Source organism: Ochlerotatus camptorhynchus, unplaced genomic scaffold (genome assembly GCF_037179485.1).
Source record: "Ochlerotatus camptorhynchus isolate MF236.1 unplaced genomic scaffold, CSIRO-AGI_Acam_v1.1 ptg000055l, whole genome shotgun sequence".
NCBI classification, from domain to species: domain Eukaryota; kingdom Metazoa; phylum Arthropoda; class Insecta; order Diptera; family Culicidae; genus Ochlerotatus; species Ochlerotatus camptorhynchus.
The window spans coordinates 435,421-460,468 of NW_027040545.1; the positions used below are offsets into that span (position 1 = coordinate 435,421).

The following is a 25,048-nucleotide window of genomic DNA, read 5'->3' on the forward strand; positions in this document are numbered from 1 at the left end:
GGTCCTTCCCGGGTTTGCGGATAGGTATGATTTTCGCTGTTTTCCAGATACTTGGAAAGTAGTGCAGTTCCAAGCATCTGTTGAAGACAGCAGCCAGCAGAGAGTGAACCTTCATGCTGAGATTTTTCAACACTAGGTTGAATATTCCGTCAAACCCGGGGGCCTTCATGTTTTTGGTGCATTTCAGCGTTGAGCAAATCTGTTCCACTGTGATTCTATCCTCCGGAGGGATGGCACAAGGGGAGGAATCAAGGTTGAGTACGCATTGCTCAACCTGAACTTCGAGCGGACTTTGGATGTTGAAGCCAAGCAAGTGCGATTTGGCAATATGCTCACCAATCGCATTTGCTTTCTCCTGAGGGGTGATTATGAGCCGATCGTCATCATTTTCATCTTTGAGTGGAGGAATGGGTTTGGGGTGCGTCTTTAGGACCTTAGCTACCTTCCAGAATGGTCTGGAGCGGTCGTCCAGATTCTGGACAAGCCGCCCGAAACTTTCGTTCTGGAGTGAGACCATTCTGGAAGCAATCTCCTTGTTCAGATCGGCCATTTCACGTCTCCTCGCTAGATCTCCGGTTCTCTGGAACTGGCGTCTACGCACATTTCTCAAGCGAATCAGTAATTGGGTGTGGGAATCAATGGCAATAAACTTACCCCTCACAGGAACTCGTCGGACGCACGCCTCGTCAGCCACGGTTATGGCTTGGTGGAGTCCCTCCAACGCTCGGTCGATGTCCTCCACGGTGTCAAGCGACGGGTTGTCGATGATGTGCCTGTCTACCACGCGTCCAAACTGGGCCCAGTTTACGCGATGGTAGTCCTTGCGCAGGCTTGAAGCAGGAGCCACGTTGCAGCCCAGTTCAGCCACCACCGCTTGGTGGTCGGAGCTGAGTTCGTTCAATGCAACCGGCTTGGACAAGCCGATATTTGTCAGGAACAGGTCTAGCGTCGATGGGTTGCCAGCCGGTGAGATAAATGTTGGCTCATCCGAAAACCAAACGGAGTACAGCCCATGCTGTGAGTGGTCGAACAGCAGACGACCGTTCTGGTTCTGCTGGTAGTTCCGCCAGGCCTCATGGCGAGCGTTTAGATCTCCTCCTACTACGAAGCGGGAACCGTTACGGGTGATGGTGGACAGGTCCTTCTTGAATTTAGCCGCTAGTCCACTGTTGGCGGCACACTGTCGAGGGCAGTAGACGGCGATGAACTGGACGTATCCAGTCGACGTCTCCACCTCCACACCAAGGGCCTCGATGATAGTGGTGCGGATATGGGACAGAGTGTGGTATTTTATTCCTTTCTTGACGACGACCGCAACACCACCCCCCCCCCCCTGGAGCTGGTGCGATCAAGCCGAATAATGTTGTGGTCAGGCAACCAGAAGCTGTCGCCGGACTTTAGATGGGTCTCTGATAGGGGGCCCACGTCGATACTATGCTTGCGGAGGAAGTCAGCAAGCTCGAACTTTTTGGCTCGTACAGAGCAAGCGTTCCACGTGACTATAGTTAACGGTTTAGACGCCATACCGAATGATAAACTTACCGAGCACTTGGATCTGTTCGGGTTTGTTGCGGCACTGACGAAGAGCGCTGGTCATGTCGACGAAAATCTTCATCAGCTCATCCGCAGAGAAGAGATCGGGATTGGCGTTTTGTGCTTCTGGTTGTCTCCAGAATCCAGGGGGGGATGGAGAGCTTTGTCCAGCTGAGGCACCAGACGTTTCTTGACGGGGGCCGGATTGCACCCGTGGATTCGCTTGACCGTGTTGCGTACCACGAAGAGGCGGGAAGTCCTCCACCCTGAATGCCGGAGTGTTTTCCTTCTTCCGTCCTGGTTGGCTTCTTGTGGACGCTTGCTTTCGGATCCGCTTGAAATCCTCGCGTTTGGGACACTGTCGGACCCTTGATGAGCTCCACGACAGTTGGCGCATTTGCATGTTTCCGACTCGTCGACAACGCACTCGGAGGAAACATGATTTTGGGCGCATTTGCCACATCGCGGATTGATGTAGCAGTTTCGGGTGCCATGCCCGTAATTCAGGCAACGCTGACACTGGGTGACGTCGTGACGGCCGCCACGGTATGGCTCCCATTGAACAATGATGAAGTTGATGGAGCGGATGGCCTTCAACGCATTGAGCGTCACCGTTCCCTTCTGGAAATGAACCAGGAAAAGGCAATCCGGGTACGTTTTCACGTTTCGTCTCTCCTCGTCATCCGGAAGACTGCGATTGGGGCTAGCTTGTAACGGTGCTTAAGTTCTTCTTCGATCGACTTGGGGTTGAAGTTCGGTAATCCCCTGATGACTACCTTGAAGGACTTCTCACCGGGGATGTCATGTGTGAAGTATTCCGCCCTGGAATCCTTCAGGTACTTCACGGTTGCTTCGTACTCCGCTTTGGTACGCAGCATCACCTTGGTGCCGATCCTGCTCAGCTTGAATTCAGCTGCAACGCCCAGCGATGTGAGATCGCTAATGAGCGTGTTGAGTGGCACTTTCATCACCACCAGTGGAGGAAGCTTGACTTTTGCCGTACTCGGGACGGCAGAATTTTCATGCTCGACGGTACCACCGAATTCACCGATGTCGCTGACGTTCGTCATGGTGTCACGGCCACTCGCACCATCGGACTGGCCCTGATTCTTCTTCCTTTTCTTCGTCCGCTTCACTTCCGCTGGTAGGGCATTCCCAACATCGGTGGGAAGAGTAGCGTACCTATTTGTGATAGGTACGCACGAGCTACCTTCACCACTATTCTCCACTTTCTCACGGAGCTTGCTCCGGGAGCGCTGCCTTCCCATCACACGATGCAACCGGCACTACGACACGAACAAACGCGCAACTCGAACAACTCGACTGAGCGAGCCAAAACCGGACTAAACTGCTTGACTACTACACTATTCGAGCCTCAGTTGGAACCATAAATGTACATCAACTGGACTGAATGAGTGAAGTGCAAACGATCGACTGATGGACCCCTTCATGAAATTAAAGGAGAGCATAGATAAAATGCTCTTCCATCGTAATGCTCGAGTGATGTTACTTATCACTCTCGCTTCAATTCGAAAATCATAGAGTAAGTTGAACGTTAAGTTTCTCTAATTCTCAATCCATGCCCATTATTGTGTAATTATGTTTTCTCGAGTACTTTTCCAGATGGGTGTAAGTGACTTTTGACACGAACCGAGAAAAACGGGTTTGATGTTTCATGCGGAAATGTTTAAATCTCATTTAAAAAATATTGGTAGAATTGCGATATATTATTTTGACACGCTTTGATGTGCGTATATGTTTTACGCGTTTGTTACGTGTATCATACTGATACTGAGAAATAATCTTCATACGCCCTTTTGCTTTCGCAACTATTACGCTCCCTCAGATTCGTCGTTTTGACATTTATGTTGTTTGATACGTCAAACCAGATAAGACTGTTCATAATTTCTAAAGACAGTTACGTCGTTAGGTTTAAGAAATGGTTGTGGCCTAAAAACATTGAAAACGGTGGACAAACAGGTGAACAAAGTGGTGAACGCCTAAGCATTTTCACATTTATATCACTGTGAAGTAACTGAGAAGTGTCGAGGGAATTTATATCTGTGATTGTAACCAGTTCGTTTTTGCTTGCTAATCTGGTTAAAATATTGCACTTAAAATCTGTCAGCAAACACTCCAATCACAGACAAACTGATGAAATAAGGAACAGAGTAAATCTAGATGAACAGATATCGCATAATTTATAGCAAGGTTGCAAAGACTCATTTCAGCTAAAATAATGTTTTTCGGAATAATAAAACCAAAAGATGGTATGATGGCATGTTTTACTTGTAACTTACAAGAAGAGGTTACAGAGGTTGGAAACATAAAACCTGTAAATTTTGCTCTCTATGAGTCACAATCAGCGATTTGCTGATCGCTGAGTGAGTGAGTGAGTGAGTTTGTGAAAAATCGCTGATTGTGACTCTCATGAAGTGAAATCAACAGGTTTAATATGTCAAACACATTCTTTGCAACCTCTTCTTGTATCCTACCAATTCAAAATTTGATCATGGCATCTAATTATTTCATAATTTAGAAAAACATTGTTTTAGCTGAAATGAGTCTTTGCAACCTTGATTTATAGCCGATCAATTATTGTGCATTTCATTCCAAACTGGACAAATAAGCACGTTTTCAGTTATTACAACATGTAATAAAAGTGCACGTTTCCGTCTAATTTTATTGGTTTCTTCGGTGCACTTATTCCTTATGATGCAAGCAATAAGTTTTTCGAAGACACCAAAACGATATGACGGAAACGTGCAATTTTTGTATTTTGGGGTAGTCTAGTTTCAGATGCAATCAGCAATAAAACAGTGTACAAACAGGTTTCGGAATCAAACAGATTGTTGGGTTTAGTAAAATTCTGTTAATACAGTTAATGAGCATTATTTTATTTTCTCGGAATTTTCAATTGACATATCGCTTTCATTATGACTTAATTTTTCATAATCTCTTTCTGGCGGATCCATGTCACCTTCGAAATCATCCACTTGATTTTATTTGGGTTTTCGACCACAATTCGATGGAACAAGAGACTTGAGAAAGGTCTGGTACATTGTTTTTAACGAATGGTAGCAATGATTAAAGATCTGCCAATTTGGCGTCTGGCTACATGATAGGTTCATCTTCTGTAGTGTTAAGTTTGATTTGTTCAAGCTCTACACCTTAGGCGAGTAAGAGAGGTGACACAGTCGGAAGAAGTGTTAGTTTGTTTACTAAAATGAACCGCCCATTTTGTTATGGCAAGTTTTGCTATAAGAAATGCTCCTCGTGTTTATAACGAAATTCACATCAAAGGTTGATTAATTGCGTAGAAAATCAGTTTGGCACGGCATTTGTGACCAGCATACACCTTTCGGTCGTATGAAGCAGGTCAAAAACTGTCCAAATCCGCCCATACTTTTTTTGGTTTTGAATTTCTGTATGGCAAAATAGTGAACTTTTCGTGAACATTAACGGCCAAGAACTCACCAACACTGGGAGACCGTGAGTTCCTGCCCACCTGTCATATTTCCATCTCGGTTCTGACCTACGCAGTGTTCGCTGTAATACGTCACGTGGCGAATAGTAAGAGGCATCTTTTTGAGATCTCTACGAAGGCAGGAAGCCACTTCCTGAGATCCTCTTTTGGCTTTTCTTTTATCCCACAGCATGCATAGCTGTATTTTTGTCGAGATAGGATGAAAAGAAAGTTAAATTGTACGTATACAATTGTCTCGCATAGAAAGCCTGTCCACAGCGCAGGTGCGGTGTTGGTAATTGCTTCTGCAAGTCAAAAGATACGGTTCTCCCGGCTGTCCAGTTCTCCTTTGAAAGCAATCCTGTATTTTTCACTTTGGGCTTTCTGAATGACAAGTTCTTCTCTTTAAAAATTATGCGATAGGTATCGTAATGTACGGGTATCCACGAATTGTCCCTGCTGCATTTTTCTTGGTACAACTCATACATAACCTTAATGTTGAGATCACCCGAAAGATACCGCTTTTAGGAAACCTCATAAGAGTAGTGGCTGGAGTAAGGGGCTGTTTATTAACTATGTAGACAGTTTTTTTTGGGATTGTTGACCCCCCTCCCCCTGCGTAGAAAATTGTCCATACATTTTTTTATTTGTATTGGCCGTAGATAATTGCCCTACATGTCTGTTTGTCTGTGGTACACCTAATAACTCGTATTGAGTCAGTTGGGGCTGGTTACACTAGAGTGCCAATATCAAAATCCATAAAATACTCTTATTAGGTACCAGTGGGCGAGCTGTTTTAGTAATACTCATATGGTTCGCAATCAGTTGGTTTTGTCCGGACAAGTTTAGATACAAAATATTTCGAAGCAGTTGTTTTCGAACAGTGTCAGGGTATTTTTCGGCACATTTCATTTTGCAATCGCATCCTTTCTTAACAGAACGTCCGGGGATTACGGTTCCATCAGGCCTAGAGTACGACATTTCTTGCTGCCTAAGCAGTTTGTTTTTTTTTTTTTTTTTTTTTTACTCTTTATTTGTTTCAAATTCAAAATAAATTACATTTCATTTTAACCTAGGTGCTCCAGTTACTGCAGTAACGTACCAGCCTTAATTGTTATGATATATATCTAAGTGTTTTTACATTGTTCATGTCTTGGCAATTCAGTATTTTAAACAGGTTTTTTAACCTGCATGTCAGTATAACAATTGATATCTTAAAACTAAAAACTAAAACTAAATCTTATCTAAGTATAAAGGGAATTAATCGTTGCAATTGAGGATTGCAACGATTTTTGCCTGAAATTATTAATTATTTTGTTGGACATTTGTGCTAAAGTCTCAACATTCGAAATTCTATGTACTTCGGTTGTACTGTACCAGGGAGGCAACTTCAAAATCATTTTCAGAATTTTGTTCTGAATCCTTTGAAGTGCTTTTTTCCTGGTAGTGCAGCAACTAGACCATATTGGTACAGCGTAAAGCATGGCCGGTCTAAAAACTTGTTTAAATATTAGAAGTTTATTCGTCAGGCAAAGTTTGGATTTCCTGTTTATAAGAGGATACAAACATTTTATATATTTGTTACATTTGGCTTGAATGCCCTCAATGTGATCTTTAAAAGTTAATTTTTGGTCAAGAACTAATCCAAGATATTTCACTTGGTTTGACCAGGAAATTGGAACTCCGTTCATAGTGACTATGTGACTACTACTAGGTTTCAAAAACGAAGCTCTAGGCTTATGTGGAAATATTATAAGTTGAGTTTTGGAAGCGTTGGGAGAAATCTTCCATTTTTGTAAATAAGAAGAGAAAATATCTAAACTTTTCTGAAGTCTGCTGCAAATAACACGAAGACTTCTTCCTTTAGCGAAAATGCCTGTGTCATCAGCGAACAAAGATTTGTGGCAACCCTGAGGCAAATCAGGGAGGTCCGAAGTGAAAATGTTATACAATATAGGCCCAAGAATGCTACCCTGAGGAACTCCTGCCCTAACAGGTAGTCGATTAGATTTGGAATTTTGATAATTTACTTGAAGAGTTCTGTCAGTTAAATAATTTTGAACTAATTTCATAATATAAAGTGGAAAATTAAACTTTTTCAATTTAGCAATCAAACCTTCATGCCAAACACTGTCGAATGCTTTTTCTATGTCTAGAAGAGCAACTCCAGTTGAGTGGCCTTCAGATTTGTTTGAACGAATTAAATTGTTAACTCTTAAGAGTTGATGAGTAGTTGAATGCCCATGGCGAAATCCAAACTGCTCATCTGCAAAAATTGAGTTCGTATTGATGTGAAGCATCATTCTATTCAAAATTATCTTTTCAAAAAGTTTACTTATTGAAGAAAGCAAACTTATTGGACGGTAGCTAGAAGCTTCAGCTGGATTTTTATCCGGCTTCAAAATTGGAACAACTTTTGCATTTTTCCATTTATCAGGAAAGTATGCCAAATGGAAACATCTGTTAAATAATTTTACCAAGAAAGACAAGGTACTCTCTGGGAGTTTTTTGATGAGGATATAGAAAATTCCATCATCACCTGGAGCTTTCATATTTTGAAAATTTTTAGTTATAGACCTTACTTCGTCCAAATCAGTCCCCCAGGAATCATCAAAAATATTTTCCCGAGAGAAAATATTCAGAAAATCCCGAACAACCTGATTCTCAATAGGACTAGTAAGACCCAAACTGAAATTATGGGAACTCTCGAATTGCTTAGCAAGTTTCTGAGCTTTTTCCAAATTTGTGATCAAAATTTTACCACCTTCTTTAAGCGCTGGAATAGGCTTTTGAGGTTTTTTCAAAATTTTTGTGAGTTTCCAAAAGGGTTTGGAACTCGGGTCTAATTTAGAAATATTATTTTCAAAAGTTTTGTTCCTCAGGGCAGAGAATCGCTTTTTAATTTGTTTTTGCAAATCCCGCCAGATAACTTTCATGGCAGGATCGCGTGTTCTTTGATATTGTCTCCTACGGACATTTTTAAGACGGATCAAGAGCTGAAGATCATCGTCTATTATAATTGAATCGAATTTAACCTCGCATTTTGGTACTGAGGCAGCTCTTGCTTCAACTATAGAAGTAGTCAGAGATTCAAGAGCATAATTAATTTCATCTTTGGTTTGCAAAGGAATGTTTGGATCGAAGTTATATTCCATAAATGTTCGATACTGCTCCCAATCAGCTCTATGGTAATTGAAAGTAGAGCTGTTGGGATTACAAATTATTTCTTGGGATATTTCAAAAGTTAATGGAAGGTGATCAGAACCGAAGTCAGCATGGGTAACCAATTGGCTACAAAGTTGACATGAATCAGTTAAGACCAAATCAATAGTGGAGGGATTTCTTGCAGAAGAAAAGCATGTTGGGCTGTTTGGATATTGAATAGTGTAATAACCTGCAGAACAATCATCAAACAGAATATTACCATTGGAATTGCTTTGAGCATTATTCCATGAGCGGTGTTTTGCATTAAAATCACCAATAATGAAGAATTTAGACCTATGACGGGTAAGTTTCTGGAGGTCACCCTTGAGAAAATTCTTTTGCTGGCCTACGCATTGGAATGGCAAATAGGCAGCTATAAACGTAAGTTGTCCAAATTTTGTTTCAACAGAAACCCCCAAAGTTTCAAAAACTTTGGTTTCAAATGAAGAAAGAATTTTATGCTTGATTCGTCTATGAATAATGATGGCAACGCCACCACAGGGTCCATCAAGACGATCATTTCTATAAATCAAGTAATTTGCGTCCTTCTTAACCTTATGGGCAGGTTTAAGGAACGTTTCAGTTATAACGGCAATATGCACGTTATGAACTCTCAAAAAATTAAATAGCTCATCTTCATTATCTTTAAGAGATCGAGCATTCCAATTTACAATATTTAATGCTTTAAAATCCATTACTGAATTTTAAAGTCATGACAATATTATTTGCAAATTTTACTCCAGTTTGAATAGCATCAAACATGGAGTTAGATTTAAGCATATCAGAAATCATGTCAATTAATGAATTCTGTAAAAATTCCATTTTGGGGGCAGTAATGCTTCCTAAGTCAAAATTGTCAAAATTTCCGTTAGAACGTTGGTTAGTATTTTGATTTCTACCCGCTGCAATAGCAGCATAGGTAGCTCCATTAACTCGCTGAACATTGTTAGCAGCGAGGGGAGTAGGTACAGATGAAACATTTGAAGCAGGGGAGATATTTGTACCTACGGGTACGAATGTAGAATTTGTTCCTCGCTGACCGTTGTTAACAGCAGAGGAATTTGTACCTGGTCGGAAACGTGGAGCGTTTCCTACCTGACGGTTAGAACGAGATTGTAGGATCGCTTTGCGAGTCTTACATTCCCAAAAATTGGATTTGTGGTTTTCACCACAATTTGAACATTTAAATTTCTTAGGATCTTCCTTCACAGGACAGTCGTCCTTTGCGTGAGAGGAATCACCACAATTCATGCATTTAGCTGGCATGTAGCAATTTTTAGTTCCGTGACCCCATCCCTGGCACTTACGGCACTGGGTGAGGTTTTGGAAATTTCCTCCAGTCTTCCTGAAGTGTTCCCACTTCACTCGGACATGGAGCATAAGGCTAGCTTTTTCTAAGGCCTTAAGGTTGTTTAGTTCACTAGACTTGAAGTGAACTAAATAAAAATCATTAGAAATCCCGTTGCGCGAATCGCCAGGACGGGATTTCATTTTCATTTTGATTACTTGGAGTGGCACAACTCCAAGTAATTTTGCCAGTTCATCTTTGATCTGATCCAGGGATTCACCACTGGGCAGTCCTTTCATGACAACCTTGAACACACGTTCAGTTTTGGTGTCGTAAGTAAAAAATTTGTGCTTCTTCTCAGTAAGATACTTGAGAAGACATTTAAATCCGTCCAAGGTTTCAGCCAATACACGGCATTCACCCCGACGTCCAATTTGTAGTGAAAACTTAACTTTCACGAAATTCAAAAGTTCCATGCGAAGAGCATGGAAATCGGTAGTGGTTATCACAATAGGGGGAATCTTTTCCTTCTTGGCATTAAGCCGGGAAAGTTTACTAGAATTTTTCTTGGATGATGGATCATTCTCATCATCCGTGAGCAAATCAAATTGATTACTCAAATTAATTTCATCAGAAGGGGGGTCAAGAGTTTGCCCCTTTCTTTTGCGTTTAGGCGCCATGGCGGCAGTAAATTTTTATCCAAATCGACTTCCAAGCAGATTACTATAAGAATCTGAAGGATCGAAGAGGAATTTTCCAAATCGATATCCAAGAAGGATTACCTCGGGTAGGGTCCAAACAAGGATCGAAGAGGAATAAGAGTTGAACAAGGTAGAAAATTTTTACAGGTTGAGCACTGAAAAGTGCTGTTTAAATTTGTTGTAGCTTTAGGTAGTAGTAACACTTCCTTCAGCAAAAAGCAAATAGATCCGCACGGCAAGAGAGCACGATGCGGACTGAAGCAGTTTGTTTATCTTCTTCAACGACTGTTGTGTATGCAACGATGGAAACGCGATTAAAATTTTCCTACAGTATTATAATTTCAATTAGGTAAAATAAAACAGCAAAAAAGGTTATCTTCCATTTAATTCCACTTAATTAATTTTGGTATCCATGACAGATACGTATTTCGACTACAATGTGCAGTCTTCATCAGTGTCATTACCCCCTTAAGTACTCATCCCCTAGGTAAAAAAAGTCAAGATCATAGGTATAAAAATGAAACTACAATGTGTTGAATCGGAACCTACCTAACTAATAAAAACCAAAGATTTAAGTAAGCTAAAGGAGAAAAATCTATACAACTCTCTAATAAGGAAAATCCCCAAAGGCTTGGTAGCCATCATAATGAAGTAATGAAATTGGGTTGTTAGCGGAATGCTAAATAAAACAGCAAAAAAGGTTATCTTCCATTTAATTCCACTTAATTAATTTTTGTATCCATGACAGATACGTATTTCGACTACAATGTGCAGTCTTCATCAGTGTCATTCCCACTAAAGAACTTACCTAGGGGATGAGTACTTAAGGGGGTACGATTTTGATAAGTTCTTTAGTGGGAATGACACTGATGAAGACTGCACATTGTAGTCGAAATACGTATCTGTCATGGATACCAAAATTAATTAAGTGGAATTAAATGGAAGATAACCTTTTTTGCTGTTTTATTTAGCATTCCGCTAACAACCCAATTTCATTACTTCATTATGATGGCTACCAAGCCTTTGGGGATTTTCCTTATTAGAGAGTTGTATAGATTTTTCTCCTTTAGCTTACTTAAATCTTTGGTTTTTATTAGTTAGGTAGGTTCCGATTCAACACATTGTAGTTTCATTTTTATACCTATGATCTTGACTTTTTTTTTACCTAGGGGATGAGTACTTAAGGGGGTAAGATTTTGATAAGTTCTTTAGTGGGAATGACACTGATGAAGACTGCACATTGTAGTCGAAATACGTATCTGTCATGGATACCAAAATTAATTAAGTGGAATTAAATGGAAGATAACCTTTTTTGCTGTTTTATTTAGCATTCCGCTAACAACCCAATTTCATTACTTCATTCAATTAGGTATCAATAAGGGATTGTATAAACTTCGTTGTACTCACGTTTGTAAATTTTTCCGTCCGATCGATTCTTAGGTAAATGCTACGTACACCTGGTTATGCGACCCCTATGCGACTACTGGTTTACTTATTTGTGTTCTATTGTTAAGTTATAGTAAATAGTTTTATGATTTTAATCTAGATGTAGTTCATAAGTATTTACTTCGATATAATGTAGACATAACCAAATATTAGATTATATGCAGCTTTGCAAAATTGGTCGGTATCCTATAAATCTTTTAGTTTTAAGTTCATGTTTTTCATACTAAATTTATGAAGCGCTCTTACCGTATAAAAATAGAATCAAATTATATATAGTTTAGTTTAGGCATGGAAAATCATTTGCATTCATTTCGTGCATTCATTTACATTCATTTGCCTCTAACTTTTTTCATCAACAGCATTCCGCAAAATGATGTTTAGAGCTTTTATAGGTTTTGTTATTAACTACAACTTTTGTTAACAAGTCAAATCCGTATCTCTTATGCATGACGAACCAGAGTGAACAGAAGCCACTACTGTTTTTAAGTGAATGCATTTTACATTCACTGAAAAACAGTAACAAGTTCTGCCCGCTCTAGTTCGAGATGCATAAGAGATACAGATTTGAATTATGAGCAAAAGTTGTAGCTAATAACAAAACCTTTAAAAGCTTTATACATCATTTTGCGGAATGCTGTTGATGAAAAAAGTTCGAGGCAAATGAATGTAAATGAATGTATGAAATGAATGCAAATGATTTTCCATGCCTGGTTTAGTTATTCACTTAGTAATTATATTTAGTATTAAGAATGCAGGAAAACTTTCACGTGCGGTTGGTCTTCAATTGTTTAATTGCACCCGTCAAAGAAAACGTGAAAATACTTACTAGAATCGTCGAAAAGTGCAAGACGTTTGGGGGAACTACTTCCTACCCGAACGAACTCAACGTTTCTCAAAAGACTGCCAGATTTATCGGGATTGATCGAGAAAGCACTAAGCGTTTCCGATACTGCAAAAGAGGTTATGCTGTTATTTGTGTCCATGATACCCAAACAAGCTCCGGTGCTAGAAGTCGACGGCTCTATTGGTAGAGCATATTGGTGGTCATGGCCTGGATCGTGATAAGTATTCTCCTCTTCGAGTTGTATGGCAGCATCTACGAAACTTACATTAATCGTTTGTTTTCACAATCACAATTCCACTTACCCAGCAGTAGTAGAAAACCAGAACAATTTCCTTCTTCTATATTCACCTTTTTCTCCATTTATTCTGGAATTTAAAAGAAATAATCAGCAACACTTTTCCACGTTTTCACTCGCGTTTTAACAACAGATGAAAAAACTTGGCGAATGTCGATTTGGTGCAATGCTTTTTTTATACATCACTGATGTCGTTTATGGTGTGTATCTGTACTGTCAGTCAATTTGACATAAACGTCGATTTGAAACCCAAAAGAGCGTATTGGCAGTAATTCCAAAAAAGTGTAAATAGGGATGTTAAGTCGTTTTGTAAACATTATTTGATTTTGAAATCATATGCAATAAAAAACCCCTTTGTTTACATTTTGCGACTTACGTCCATTTGAAAAGGTACTTGAGTTTTCATGCCAAACCTTTTAATTCTCAGTTTGCTTGGATTGTGAAAACTGAAGCAATGCAACTTGATGTGATCGCCTAACCAGAGCCTGCTTGGATGGGGTCCTCCAGCGTCCTCTGTGTAAAATAATAATAATAATAATACCGGTGATGCATTGCGTTGCTAAAACGAGCAACCATGTTACATGACGATGGTGATGATGGTTGTAATGGAGGATGGCCATTAATTGAATGTGGTGGTTTTGGTTCTATACAAAGCACCATTATCGCAGCACGACGAGAAGAATCAACCTACGTACCTACAGCTCGGTTTATAGGTTATTTACAGCAGGTTGTAGTCGAGCAAGGAGCATCGTGTTGGGTTTATGCATGGTCTGGATGGTGGAATTTATGACGGTTGAACGGGAGCTGCTCTGGGTGTGAAATTTCTGACACTGATGATGACGGCTCTGATGATCGGTTACATGTAAACCACGGATCACAAACAGTGTTGCACTGTTCCTAGATGAATTTTATCGCCCATCCGCCCATGGGGTGCTTGGGAAGTTGATGCATTTCCGCTCCCCAGCCCGTCATTATTATTGTACGGTTAATGGATGTGACCAAGACGAGCAGCGATTCCTTGTGGTTCATGAATGTCTAATGTAAATGTACCAACCGCGCTTTTTATGGCACGCTCGTACACCGAAAACATGCGCCCGATCCACTCAAATTGATATCAAATTCGGTTATTGCCAACGATGTCGACGACAACACATGCGTGCAGAGTGGAACTGGTGAACGCTTTATGGGGTTTCGCATTTTTCATTCGACGGAGAAATAAAAAGGTACGAAGACTCCCTTAATTTCGGAATGATGTGAATGGGAAATTTGATCAGTTGGGGACGCCGTATTAAATTTAAACTTCTACAATAAATGCGTTAACGATGCGTTAGAAAACGGCTCGGTTTGGTTTGCGTTATTGGACCATGAATTCTTGAACGAATGCTGAAATGATTTCGAACAATTTTATGACCGTTGCCACTAGGCAAGTGAAAATAAACAAAGCACTCCAGATCCGGCGGTACGTAATTATCAGGCCAACTAGATCTTTAATTTGAACATGAGTAAATTTCCATCAAACTCAAACTAAGTGATCTCAATTCCGGGAAAAGTCAACAATCACCAAAGTAATACAGCGTGAATCTTCTCGGAAGTTGGTGGGTGAATTTCTCCTACGAAGCAAGTTCAAGGACCGCCATCTCCATCAAAAGCCATTACCCTGCAAAAGACAACGCCGCTCCCGGTGGAATGATGGTTCATCGTCTATTGAAAAGGCGCTCATTCACAGCAAACATCAAATCAAATTCCCCGAAATTAGATCGTTAAATATCTCGCAAACAGTGCCGTAATCCCCCATCCACCCCTCGGGTCCTGCCCCGGAATCAATCGAAAACAACGAGAGGAAGAGGAGCTTTTTATTATACTTGGGCTACCGACAACAGCCTCTTGTACCTACATATTCTCGGAAAAGTCGTAAAACTTTGTTGCGACGACGATGGCGGTGACGGGTAGCTACCTACCCATATAGGAACAAATCGAGCCCAACACTGTATAATGTATGTGCATATGTGGCAGAAAGGATTAGTGCAAGCTTAAAATTACGACCCACTAAAATATGGGAGTTTGCGAAACTGCTGCGACACACACCTTTCCCGAAAGCGAGAAACGGCAAGGAGGATCTTGCGACGTCTCGGCAGTTAAAATGTGTTTTCGATGGCGCACGTATCGCTTCAAACAAATTAACACCTTGACTCGGGTTGAGCTGAGCGATGACAATTTGGAGTAAATTGAGATTAGAGTGTATCGAGTGAGCGAGTTCTGCTGACTGAATCGAAATCGGCAGTGACGTGTGTGGCCAGAGCTTTTCTGTGATTTGGGAGAATTTGAGATATGCTTTACGACGACACGTCGGATTTTAGCGCATGTTTTGCCTATGGTATGAATATATTTTATGGGCCAAAGCCATTCATTGGGATTCGGTTTTGAATAATATTAACTGATTTATGAAGTAAATTAGCATAAAGATGCTACTGCCGCTCCGGTACCCCTCGCGTACGCGTTGCTCAAACTTACTCGATCAAAGCAAAGCATACCTTACTCTATCCCCTGTTAGATCGGATTTAGTTTCGGAATGTAATTACCATTTTGTTTTAGGGTTAACTGTGCCATTTATGACACAAGTTGTACGGTTTTTTTTAACGGATTTCCACAAATTATGTTAGGAATTTCGAGTGACATTTTTTTTTTTAATTTCAAGAAGAGAAACATCATAATATTATATGAAACTGAAATGAGAACTTGTTGCTTGGATGTTTCAAATCAATGTATACATTTCAATTCAATAAACTAATATTACAGACCGATGAAACTGCTCCGATTCGTGAAATAAACGTAGATTACTGTTGTTATTTAAAATAACGGCACGCTGGGAATGTGAAACAGTCACTTGAAAAAGGTTTCCATAAAAAAAACATTCGCTTTCAAGAACCTAACCTCACTTAACGACGGGGAACAGCATGCTGAAAGGTTAAATTCCAAAGATAATCAACAAAAGCATTCCTTTCCAATGGCGTCTTATCGCTCAGCAAGTGAGAACCTCTACTGCATGCTACAAACACTCACACACAAAAAAACTAACCTAGAAAACAACGATTCGCCCAACCTCGGGATGATTAAACCGACACTGCCGTTAAAGTTTACGACATTTGCGTGCCCGTTTTCCATTTTATTAAAAACATCCCCTCCGCTCGTAACAGTATACTACCTGCAACAGCCAACCGTTTAATCTCCCGGGCATTACACGCAGGTTACACGGCCATCAGGTTGTAATGTGTGTCCCCGCTCTGTCCTCAGTCGTTTTCCTACAGCACTTCCGCTTCCGCTATGCACCATATAACCTAGAACAGCGAATCGGACATGCCATATCCATCCGCATACATATCCGTCCGATAAACATCAGTCGAGTCACAGAAATCCCTCTCGTAATTTCGATAATCCTGTTATGGCTATACGGGAACAGAGCAGGCGGATGTATCAGGCCCAAGTGACAGGTGAAGCGTAAATTCCATTTTCAGTTGTTGGTAAATCTCCCCCCAAAAAAAGGGGGAAGCGGAGAATCTCAATCATGTCAATTAATGTTTCATTGAAAATATGGCCGAATCAAGTGTCCGCAAACTCGATTGACCCGTTTCTCCGGTTTTCGCTATTTGCAGTACCACCGCTGTTCATCTCCATGCAGGGCCTGCGGGAAACGCTGTCGGCCGGGATCAAGACGCAAGTATCCTGCCTCACCGCAGGCAGCCGGCCATCGCCCAGTATCGTGTGGACCAAAGGCGCTTCCACTATCCGGGGCTCGTCGCAAACGGTGAGTATGATGTTTGGAGCACTTAGATCATCGGTCTGACGTGTTTGCTATGAACGTGGACGTGTGTACGTTTTCTGACGCCAAGAAGGAAGTACGAATCATTTCATTCCAGGAATAATTAATCAAAGTTCTTGCACTGACGTCCATCGTGTGAGCGAATTTCATGGAGACGCACAGTAGGCGAAAGACTGTGGAATTATGTACGTCGATCAATCGTAGTAGAATGTTGGAAGCGAGTGGTTGTCAGAGCAAGCAGAATAAACAATGGGAGTTACTTGTCGCTTAGATCGCATCTCGGTCAATCAACATACTATTTCTATGGTAAAAGTTTTTGCTGTACCTAATAAACAGCTAAATATTTCCATTAATTCCCCTAAGGGGCTGCTTTATTTACGGAAAAAAACCTAAAGATAAATAGAACGTAGTAGAAAAGTTTCCCAGCAAACGTCAGACCGATAATTAATTGGACATATATTAACCTGCCAAACGGTGTGGCCTCACACCCCCACAAACACACGGAAAATTATAATTGCCCTACTTTTTCTTCATCGCCGTCTCACCCATTATCACACATCTCTCACCTTTGTCCAATTAAATTCAGACAACCAACGATGGCAACGTGACCACGTCGGAGCTGGTGTTCGTGCCCGGACCGGAAGATAATGAAAAATCAATTACATGCTCAATTGACTACAGCGAACCCGGAAAACCGATCATCCGTCTCAAAGACTCCCATGTGCTCGACATCAGGCGTAAGTTGCTTTGCTACTACAGTTTTCCACATATGGCTGTGTGACCCGATGCCACCAATCAAGTTCACTTTTTCTCCCTTGCATTACACTCTCACACACACACAGATGTACCGGTGATTTCACTGTCGCTCGGGGCACCGCTCGACTCGCAGAACCTGATGGAGGGATCGGACGTGTACCTGGAGTGCGACATCAAAGCGAATCCGCCGGCCAAGAAGATCGAATGGTTTCACAATGTAAGTTTAATCCTGGAGGGGGTTTGGCAATCGGTTTTAAGGGAATGAATGTTACCATCACTTCGCGTTTTCAGAGGCACTAATCTCATCATCCAGAAGTCGTACAGGTCGGAACATCATAGTCGATGCTTGCTTCTTTGCAGCACACACTAAGTAGAGTTTTCAGCATTGTAGATCGTCAGTTGTGTGCCGGAGAATATGCAAAGTGGTGGGGGAAGAAAATATATGAAGCCATTTTTGAAAAATTCAAAAGCAGTTTTATTGGACGCATCATTTAAGATTGCAAAGAGCTCGCGTCATTCTATTTCTTTTGCTATTTTACACAAAATGACGCGAGCTTTTTGCAATCTTAAATGATGCGTCCAATAAAACTGCTTTTGAATTTTTCGAAAATGCATCAAAGTAAATTGAGCACTTCCGTGCCAAATGAAGAATCGATAATACTCAACCTGCTCCGGTTTGCATGAAACTTTTCAAAATTGTTTGTTATGGACAATCATTCACATTTTTATTAAAAGTACGAAATTTTGGATCTTGTACATAAAGGTATAATTCAATTTTACTTTTTATTGTATTCCATTGCCTTTTTCCATTGTCTAATATCTTAGACAAAAAGACAGATCACTTCACATACTAATCATTGTTCACAAATTAAGTAGTTAGTACTGTAACCACCAGCGGAGACCTTCCGAGTAGTTCTGAGGATAACTTCAAAGTATTTCTATGGAGAGTTTCAGAGTGAGTCTGAGAAGAATTTCAGAGTAGTTCTGAAGAGGCCTTCCGAGTAGTTCTGAGGAGACCTTCGTAGTAGTTCTGAGGATAACTTCAAAGTATTTCTGAGGTTAACTTCAAAGTATTTCTATGCAGAGTTTCAGAGTGAGTCTGAGAAAAATTTCAGAGTATTTCTGAAGAGACCTTCCGAGTAGTTCTGAGGAGACCTTCCGAGTAGTTCTGAGGATAATTTCAGAGCATTTCTATGGAGAGTTTCAGAGTGAGCCTGAGAAGAAATTCAGAATAGTTCTGAAGAGACCTTCCGAGTAGTTCTGAGGATAACTTCAGAGTATTTATATGGAGAGTTTCAGAGTGAGTCTGAGAATAATTTCAGAGTAGTTCTGAAGAGACCTTCCGAGTAGTTCTGAGGAGACCTTCCGAGTAGTTCTGAGGATAACTTCAGAGTATTTCTAAGGAAAGTTTCAGAGAAGAATTTCAGAGTAGTTCTGAAGAGGCCTTCCTAGAAGTTCTGAAGAGACCTTCCGAGTAGTTCTGAGGATAACTTCAGAGTATTTCTATGGAGAGTTTCAGAGTGAGTCTGAGAAGAATTTCAGAGTAGTTCTGAAGAGACCTTCTGAGTAGTTCTGAGGAGACCTTCCGTGTAGTTCTGAGGATAACTTCAGAGTATTTCTATGGAGAGTTTCAGAGTGAGTCTGAGAAGAATTTCAGAGTAGTTCTGAAGAGGCCTTCCGAGTAGTTCTGAGGAAACCTTCCGAGTAGTTCTGAGGATAACTTCAAAGTATTTCTATGGAGAGTTTCAGAGTGAGTCGGAGAAGAATTTCAGAGTAGTTCTGAAGAAGCCTTCCGAGTAGTTCTGAGGAGACCTTCCGAGTTGTTCTGAGGAGACCTTCAAAGTAGTTCTATGGAAAGTTTCAGAGAAGAATTGCAGAGTAGTTCTGAAGAGGCCTTCTGAGTAGTTCTGAGGAGACCTTCCGAGTAGTTCTGAGGATAACTTCAGAGTATTTCTATGGAGAGTTTCAGAATGAGTCTGAGAAACATTTCAGAGTAGTTCTGAAGAGACCTTCTGAGTAGTTCTGAGGAGACCTTCCGAGAAGTTCTGAGGATAACTTCAGAGTATTTCTATAGAGAGTTTCAGAGTGAGGCTGAGAAGAATTTCAGAGTAGTTCTGAAGAGGCATTCCGAGTAGTTCTGAGGAGACCTTCCGAGTAGTTCTGAGGGTAACTTCATAGTATTTCTATGGAGAGTTTCAGAGTGAGTCTGAGAAGAATTTCAGAGTAGTTCTGAAGAGGCCTTCAGAGTAGTTCTGAGGAGACCTACCGAGTAGTTCTGAGGAGACCTTCAGAGTAGTTCTATGGAAAGTTTCAGAGAAGAATTGCAGAGTAGTTCTGAAGAGGCCTTCTGAGTAGTTCTGAGGAGACCTTCCGAGTAGTTCTGAGGATAACTTCAGAGTATTTCTATGGAGAGTTTCAGAGTGAGTCTGAGAAGAATTTCAGAGTAGTTCTGAAGAGGCCTTCAGAGTAGTTCTGAGGAGTCCTTCCGAGTAGTTCTGAGGATAACTTCAAAGTATTTCTATGGAGAGTTTCAGAGTGAGTCGGAGAAGAATTTCAGAGTAGTTCTGAAGAGGCCTTCCGAGTAGTTCTGAGGAGACCTTCCGAGTAGTTCTGAGGAGACCTTCAGAGTAGTTCTATGGAAAGTTTCAGAGAAGAATTGCAGAGTAGTTCTGAGGAGACCTTCCGAGTAGCTCTGAGGAGACCTTCCGAGTAGTTCTGAGGATAACTTCAGAGTATGTCTATGGAAAGTTTCAGAGAAGAATTTCAGAGTAGTTCTGAAGAGGCCTTGCGAGTAGTTCTGAAGAGACCTTCCGAGTAATTCTGACGATAACTTCAGAGTATTTCTATGGAGAGTTTCAGAGTAAGTCCGAGAAGGGCTTAGGGCTTCAGAGTAGTTCTGAAGAGGCCTTTCGAATAGTTCTGAGAAGACCTTCAGAGTAGTTCTAAAGAGAATTTCAGGAAAGTTCCGAGAACTCCAGAGAAGTTCTGTTGGCCTCAAGAAAATTTCGGGAAATTTAAGAAATTCCTCGGAAGCACCCGGAACATGTCTGCCCATCGTGGTCTTGAGTAATTAATATGGGCACCAATGTTCTTATTTTTGAACTCGCATAAGGTTTGATGTATCACACGAGGCTGTCGGTTCAAGTTTCAGAGGGAACTTAATATGGCCAATGATATTATTTTTGAGTTCTAATGTAGTTTTATGCGTCTCATGAGGGTATTGAGAAAAATGTGGCCAATTCTCCGGGGGTACCCGAAACATGTCCGGATCTGACCAACGTGATCTTCAATACTTAATATGGCCACCAATGATCATATTTTTGATTTCTCATGTAATTTGATATGTCGCATGTAGGTGTTGGTTCAAGAAGAATCTAACCACTTCCCCGAGGGTACCCGAAACGTCCGGATGCATGATTTGACTACTTACTACGACTTTGGATGATTATTTGGTTGGTTAATTCGAAACTACAAAAAATACAACTGAAAACATTGAACACTTCTCAGGTTGCCGCTCAACCGTACCGCGTTTTAGTACAATGCCGCTTTTGCCGAAAAGCGCATGTGGGTTTTCAAACGGATTTCAGGGCATTGGAAAAATTGCCGCTATCATTGTGTTCAGCCCTTTAGCGTATAATAATATTCTACGCTAAGACTCAAGGGGCCACATTATAGTTAAAATCGCCCTAGAAACAAAGTTCAGTTTGTCTTAGTGTTATTATTTAAAAAAAAACTTCAAGGGACAGCCCAATGGGGTTGTACGCAATGGTGACGTAGAACTACGTGGTCTTATGCAATAAATATTATTCGTTAACTGCAGCAAGAGCTTGGGTTTTGTGTAGGAATAGGAACTTGACCGGGGTTCTCTCTGTTTATACTCTTTAGTATGACGCGTTTGACATAGATGGCCCACAGCGACTCACGAAGAGCTACTGATTCCGATCATTAGCGGTGTGGCTTCTTTTTCCTTCTATGGATGCTCAGCTGCTGGATGCAGCTTGCTGCTTGCAGGCAGCCTTTCGTTGGGTACTAAAGAACACCACCACTCACCACGCAGTGATTGAATAAACACCGTTTGGTGAGCCAGGATGGAATTCAACTTTGAAATCTGTTTTAGGGAAATCGCTTTTCTTAGGCAACCCGTGATAATTTTAATTATCATAGCACCAGTTGCAAATTTGTGCAATTTTCAATAGTGATACTTTGAAAAATGATAAAGTCTTAAATGCGTAGAAATATTTCTGATCGATTGGTGATAAAATTATTGAAATTGGTCCAGGGGCAGCTGAGTTCTTAACGTTCAAAATCATTCATAATTTTGTTACATGTTCCATTTCGGTTTTCACAAAGTGTACCTCCATATAGAAATCACAGACATCAAGATTCGAAGCAGATGTTGAGAAGATGTAGGGTTAACTACCCCATTCCCGGCCTATTAAGCACAACCCGCACTTAGCCTTTCTTAATCTAGCGCAGTTTACCAAAAGGAATATTATTAGTACAGATGGAATTCAAATTTATTTACCTGTCCATATGTACCGTTAGTTTTGATAAGGGGTCGCGAAATATTCATTTATTGTTGAAAATGCAAAACTGCTTCTGGCGGCTCAACTGGGCCTACGGGTTTTCTTGGGCCTATTAGCTATTGATACGCCATTGGGATTCTCTTTGGCCTATCGGACGGAAAGAAAGGTGAATTCGCGTGCGCCTTTTGTACGCTTCAAGTGCGCCTTTTGTTTTCGAGATCTTATTTTGCGTTCTTCCCTCCCCTTGGCTAGTATTTTGCACCGTGCTGTTGGTGGGCGGGCTTAATTTCATGCTTTATAGTGGAGTGTTGGAGATGGTACCCAACAAACATTGATAGTTGTATAAGAGCTTATTCAGACAAAAATAAGCTTCTTCAACTAAAAAATGGTTTGTTCAGCTATTAATCAGCTCAAATTGTTTGTTGGGTAGGCCGGCATTGCTGGCTCATGCCGCGATAACATGGGCAAGCGATGGGGATGACTAAGCTTTCCCTCTCTGATGAACCACTGCATAAGAGAACCTAAGATCAAGCCTGGCAGTTATAGTATAACACTTGTTACTCTTTTTTTTTTTTTTTTTAGAGCCAGTGAAATATTTCAGAAAGTTCACAACAGTGCTCCTTCTATTTGCGTGACAAGCTTTCATTGTTGTTTTAATTGAAGTATTACTCAGGGAACAACGTTAATCACCATTTTTGTACATGGTATTGTGACTAATTTTGTATATGATTCATTTTGATTTGGGATAAGTGTTTGAACTATGGCTCGGGATTTCCACTGTGGCATGCTTCTATTGTGATATACACACACGTATTTTTGTGGTGCGACAAAGTGGAAACGTGTCAGCATAGTTGGAACATATAACCTATATAATTCAAAAATCAACTAGGTACTTAATAAAGCATGGATTATTATTGAATACGTAGATTAGAGATTTGAATTATTTATTAAATTAGACTAATGAGATATCATAATCATCAAGAGAACATAAATATGAAAATTCGGACACTCTAATAACATTAAGTAGATTAACAAAAGAGCTAAGATGCGGAGGGTCCACTTAGAGAGGCAACTAGTTCTTCTTATTTAGTATATTTGTTAATTGCAGGCAATGTCAACAGTGAAAGCCATATTTGATCACGCGCTTACGAATAAGTGGGGTTTTGGAAAGGATATGTTTGATATGTTGATATATTTGAGGTGAGAGTTAGGACTGTTGTGCTTAAGTATGTTTTCGGTAAGGTAGGATATGTAAACCGAAGGAATATGAGCATTTGTATCCCATTGCAGTCGACTTGGTTGTTGCAGATTTCAGATCTTTTTAAATGGAGCATGGGATGTGGAATATGTAGTTATTCTCCACCGAGAAATCACAGCCATGCTCAGATCCGCTGGGTTCACGCTGAAGAAGTATGACGCCCAAGAAGTTCATTAATTTTGAGATAATATTCTATCTTACATGCAAGAATGGAAATGGTCATTCACTCTTGGTAACTCAGTTCATTGTTTTGGCAGCTATTTTCTGTTCGCTCATAAACTGATGAAATCTTACCAAATGAACTAACCTGAACGTGGATACAGATGAACCCCCAATTGAATGAGTCGAGAAAATGAATGACATCAATGCAGATGAATGCGCATTATTGTCATTTTTTAGCCGCGATGGGATGCACACACACTATTTCAGAACTACCCAAATTTAGGTAGAATAAAACCAGATAGGTCAAAACTGAACCTACCCAAGTTGACAAATGGGGTGCAGCGGTTTTTAATCAACACGGCCTAATGTAGAATTCACTTTGTAATCGATGTATGTTTTCCGTAGAATGTAACTTAAATACCTTATCTACCAGCATCGACTAAATATCACAGTGAACGGCTAAACCATGGTGAAACCGCCAATCAAATTAAGAAACTTTACACACTTTACGGTTGCAACAAATTTCTCCATAAAATAATACAATCAATGTCAGTCATAATTAACCACGCATCATCCGACTACCCAGCGAGCACACAACTCAGCGATACAAAATCGCAATAACATCAACAACAACAACAACAAAAATGTATTTCATCAGAACTTTTTCCCGTTGTTCATTGAACATGGAAAAACTTTCTGGATTTCCCTCGGCAATGCAAGGTTTTTTTTTCTCTGTTGTTAATAAAACAAGTTGAAATGTGTTTTTATTCCAGCATCGCAGCAGAAATATGAAACCCGATGAATAGAACCATTTCGCTGTTCTTTTATTTGGGGTAATAAACATTTCCCGGGAATTATACACATGCATGAAAGAGTTCCGTACACTTTTGACTAATGGAGAAAAATAACCCTAAGCGCTCCCCCCGTAAAGCAACCTGAACCTAAGCTGCAAAATATCGCCCTCCCACCCCCACTCACCAACGCCTTACCCGGAATCGGAAACATTATAATTCAAATTTAATTTCAGAACAAACTGCTACAATCAGCACGCGGCGTAATCATCTCCAATCAGACGCTGGTGCTGCAGAGCATCACGAAGGCGACCCACGGGGAATACATGTGCAAGGCGGCCAACACGCTCGGGACTGTCCCGAGCAATCAACTCTATTTGGATATCAAATGTAATTATTGCCCGTTCACCATCCCCACCACCAACATGTATAACACCTTCAATAAATACACTCATGCCATCCCGTCCGTCGTCCCCAAAACGGATGGCAATCGTATAATAATCAAACACAGCCATGCACACTAGGGTGGTTCAATCGCTCAATCGATTCTAAGTCAGGTCCTACGCTAGGACGATGAGAACATAAATTTAACTTTCCAACTGAGCTCAAATTTTGGACGAATGATCAGAACCTGATTCAGAATCGAATGAGCGCGGGGTGGAGCAAAATCGATATTTTGAACCACCCTAATGCACACATGTACACATAGGAGACCCATCGACTGTTTGTGATTATCTGTCATCATTATTCGAGGACCAATTCTGCTCGAGTGCTTAAGGTTCAATTTACTTTGATGAATTTTGGATACAAAATTAAAAGCAGTTTTTTTCGACGCATCATTTCAGATTGCAAAAAGCTTGCGTTATTTTGTGTAAAATTGCAAAGGAAATATCATGACGCGAGCTTTTTGCTATCTGAAATGATGCGTCGGAAAATACTGCTGTTGAATTTTTCGAAAATG

General features: G+C 40.7%; 1 protein-coding gene across 1 annotated transcript in view; it reads left to right on the forward strand.

Moving 5' to 3' along the window:
* The window catches only part of side-V (sidestep V), a 307,327-nt gene that overhangs the window by 262,317 nt on the left and 19,962 nt on the right, over window positions 1–25,048 (forward strand). Inside the window, exons 7-10 of the mRNA XM_065239440.1 lie at window positions 16,428–16,579; window positions 17,181–17,331; window positions 17,437–17,567; window positions 24,324–24,477. Coding sequence (XP_065095512.1) covers window positions 16,428–16,579; window positions 17,181–17,331; window positions 17,437–17,567; window positions 24,324–24,477 — 588 coding nt within the window. The remainder of the gene's footprint in view (window positions 1–16,427; window positions 16,580–17,180; window positions 17,332–17,436; window positions 17,568–24,323; window positions 24,478–25,048) is intronic.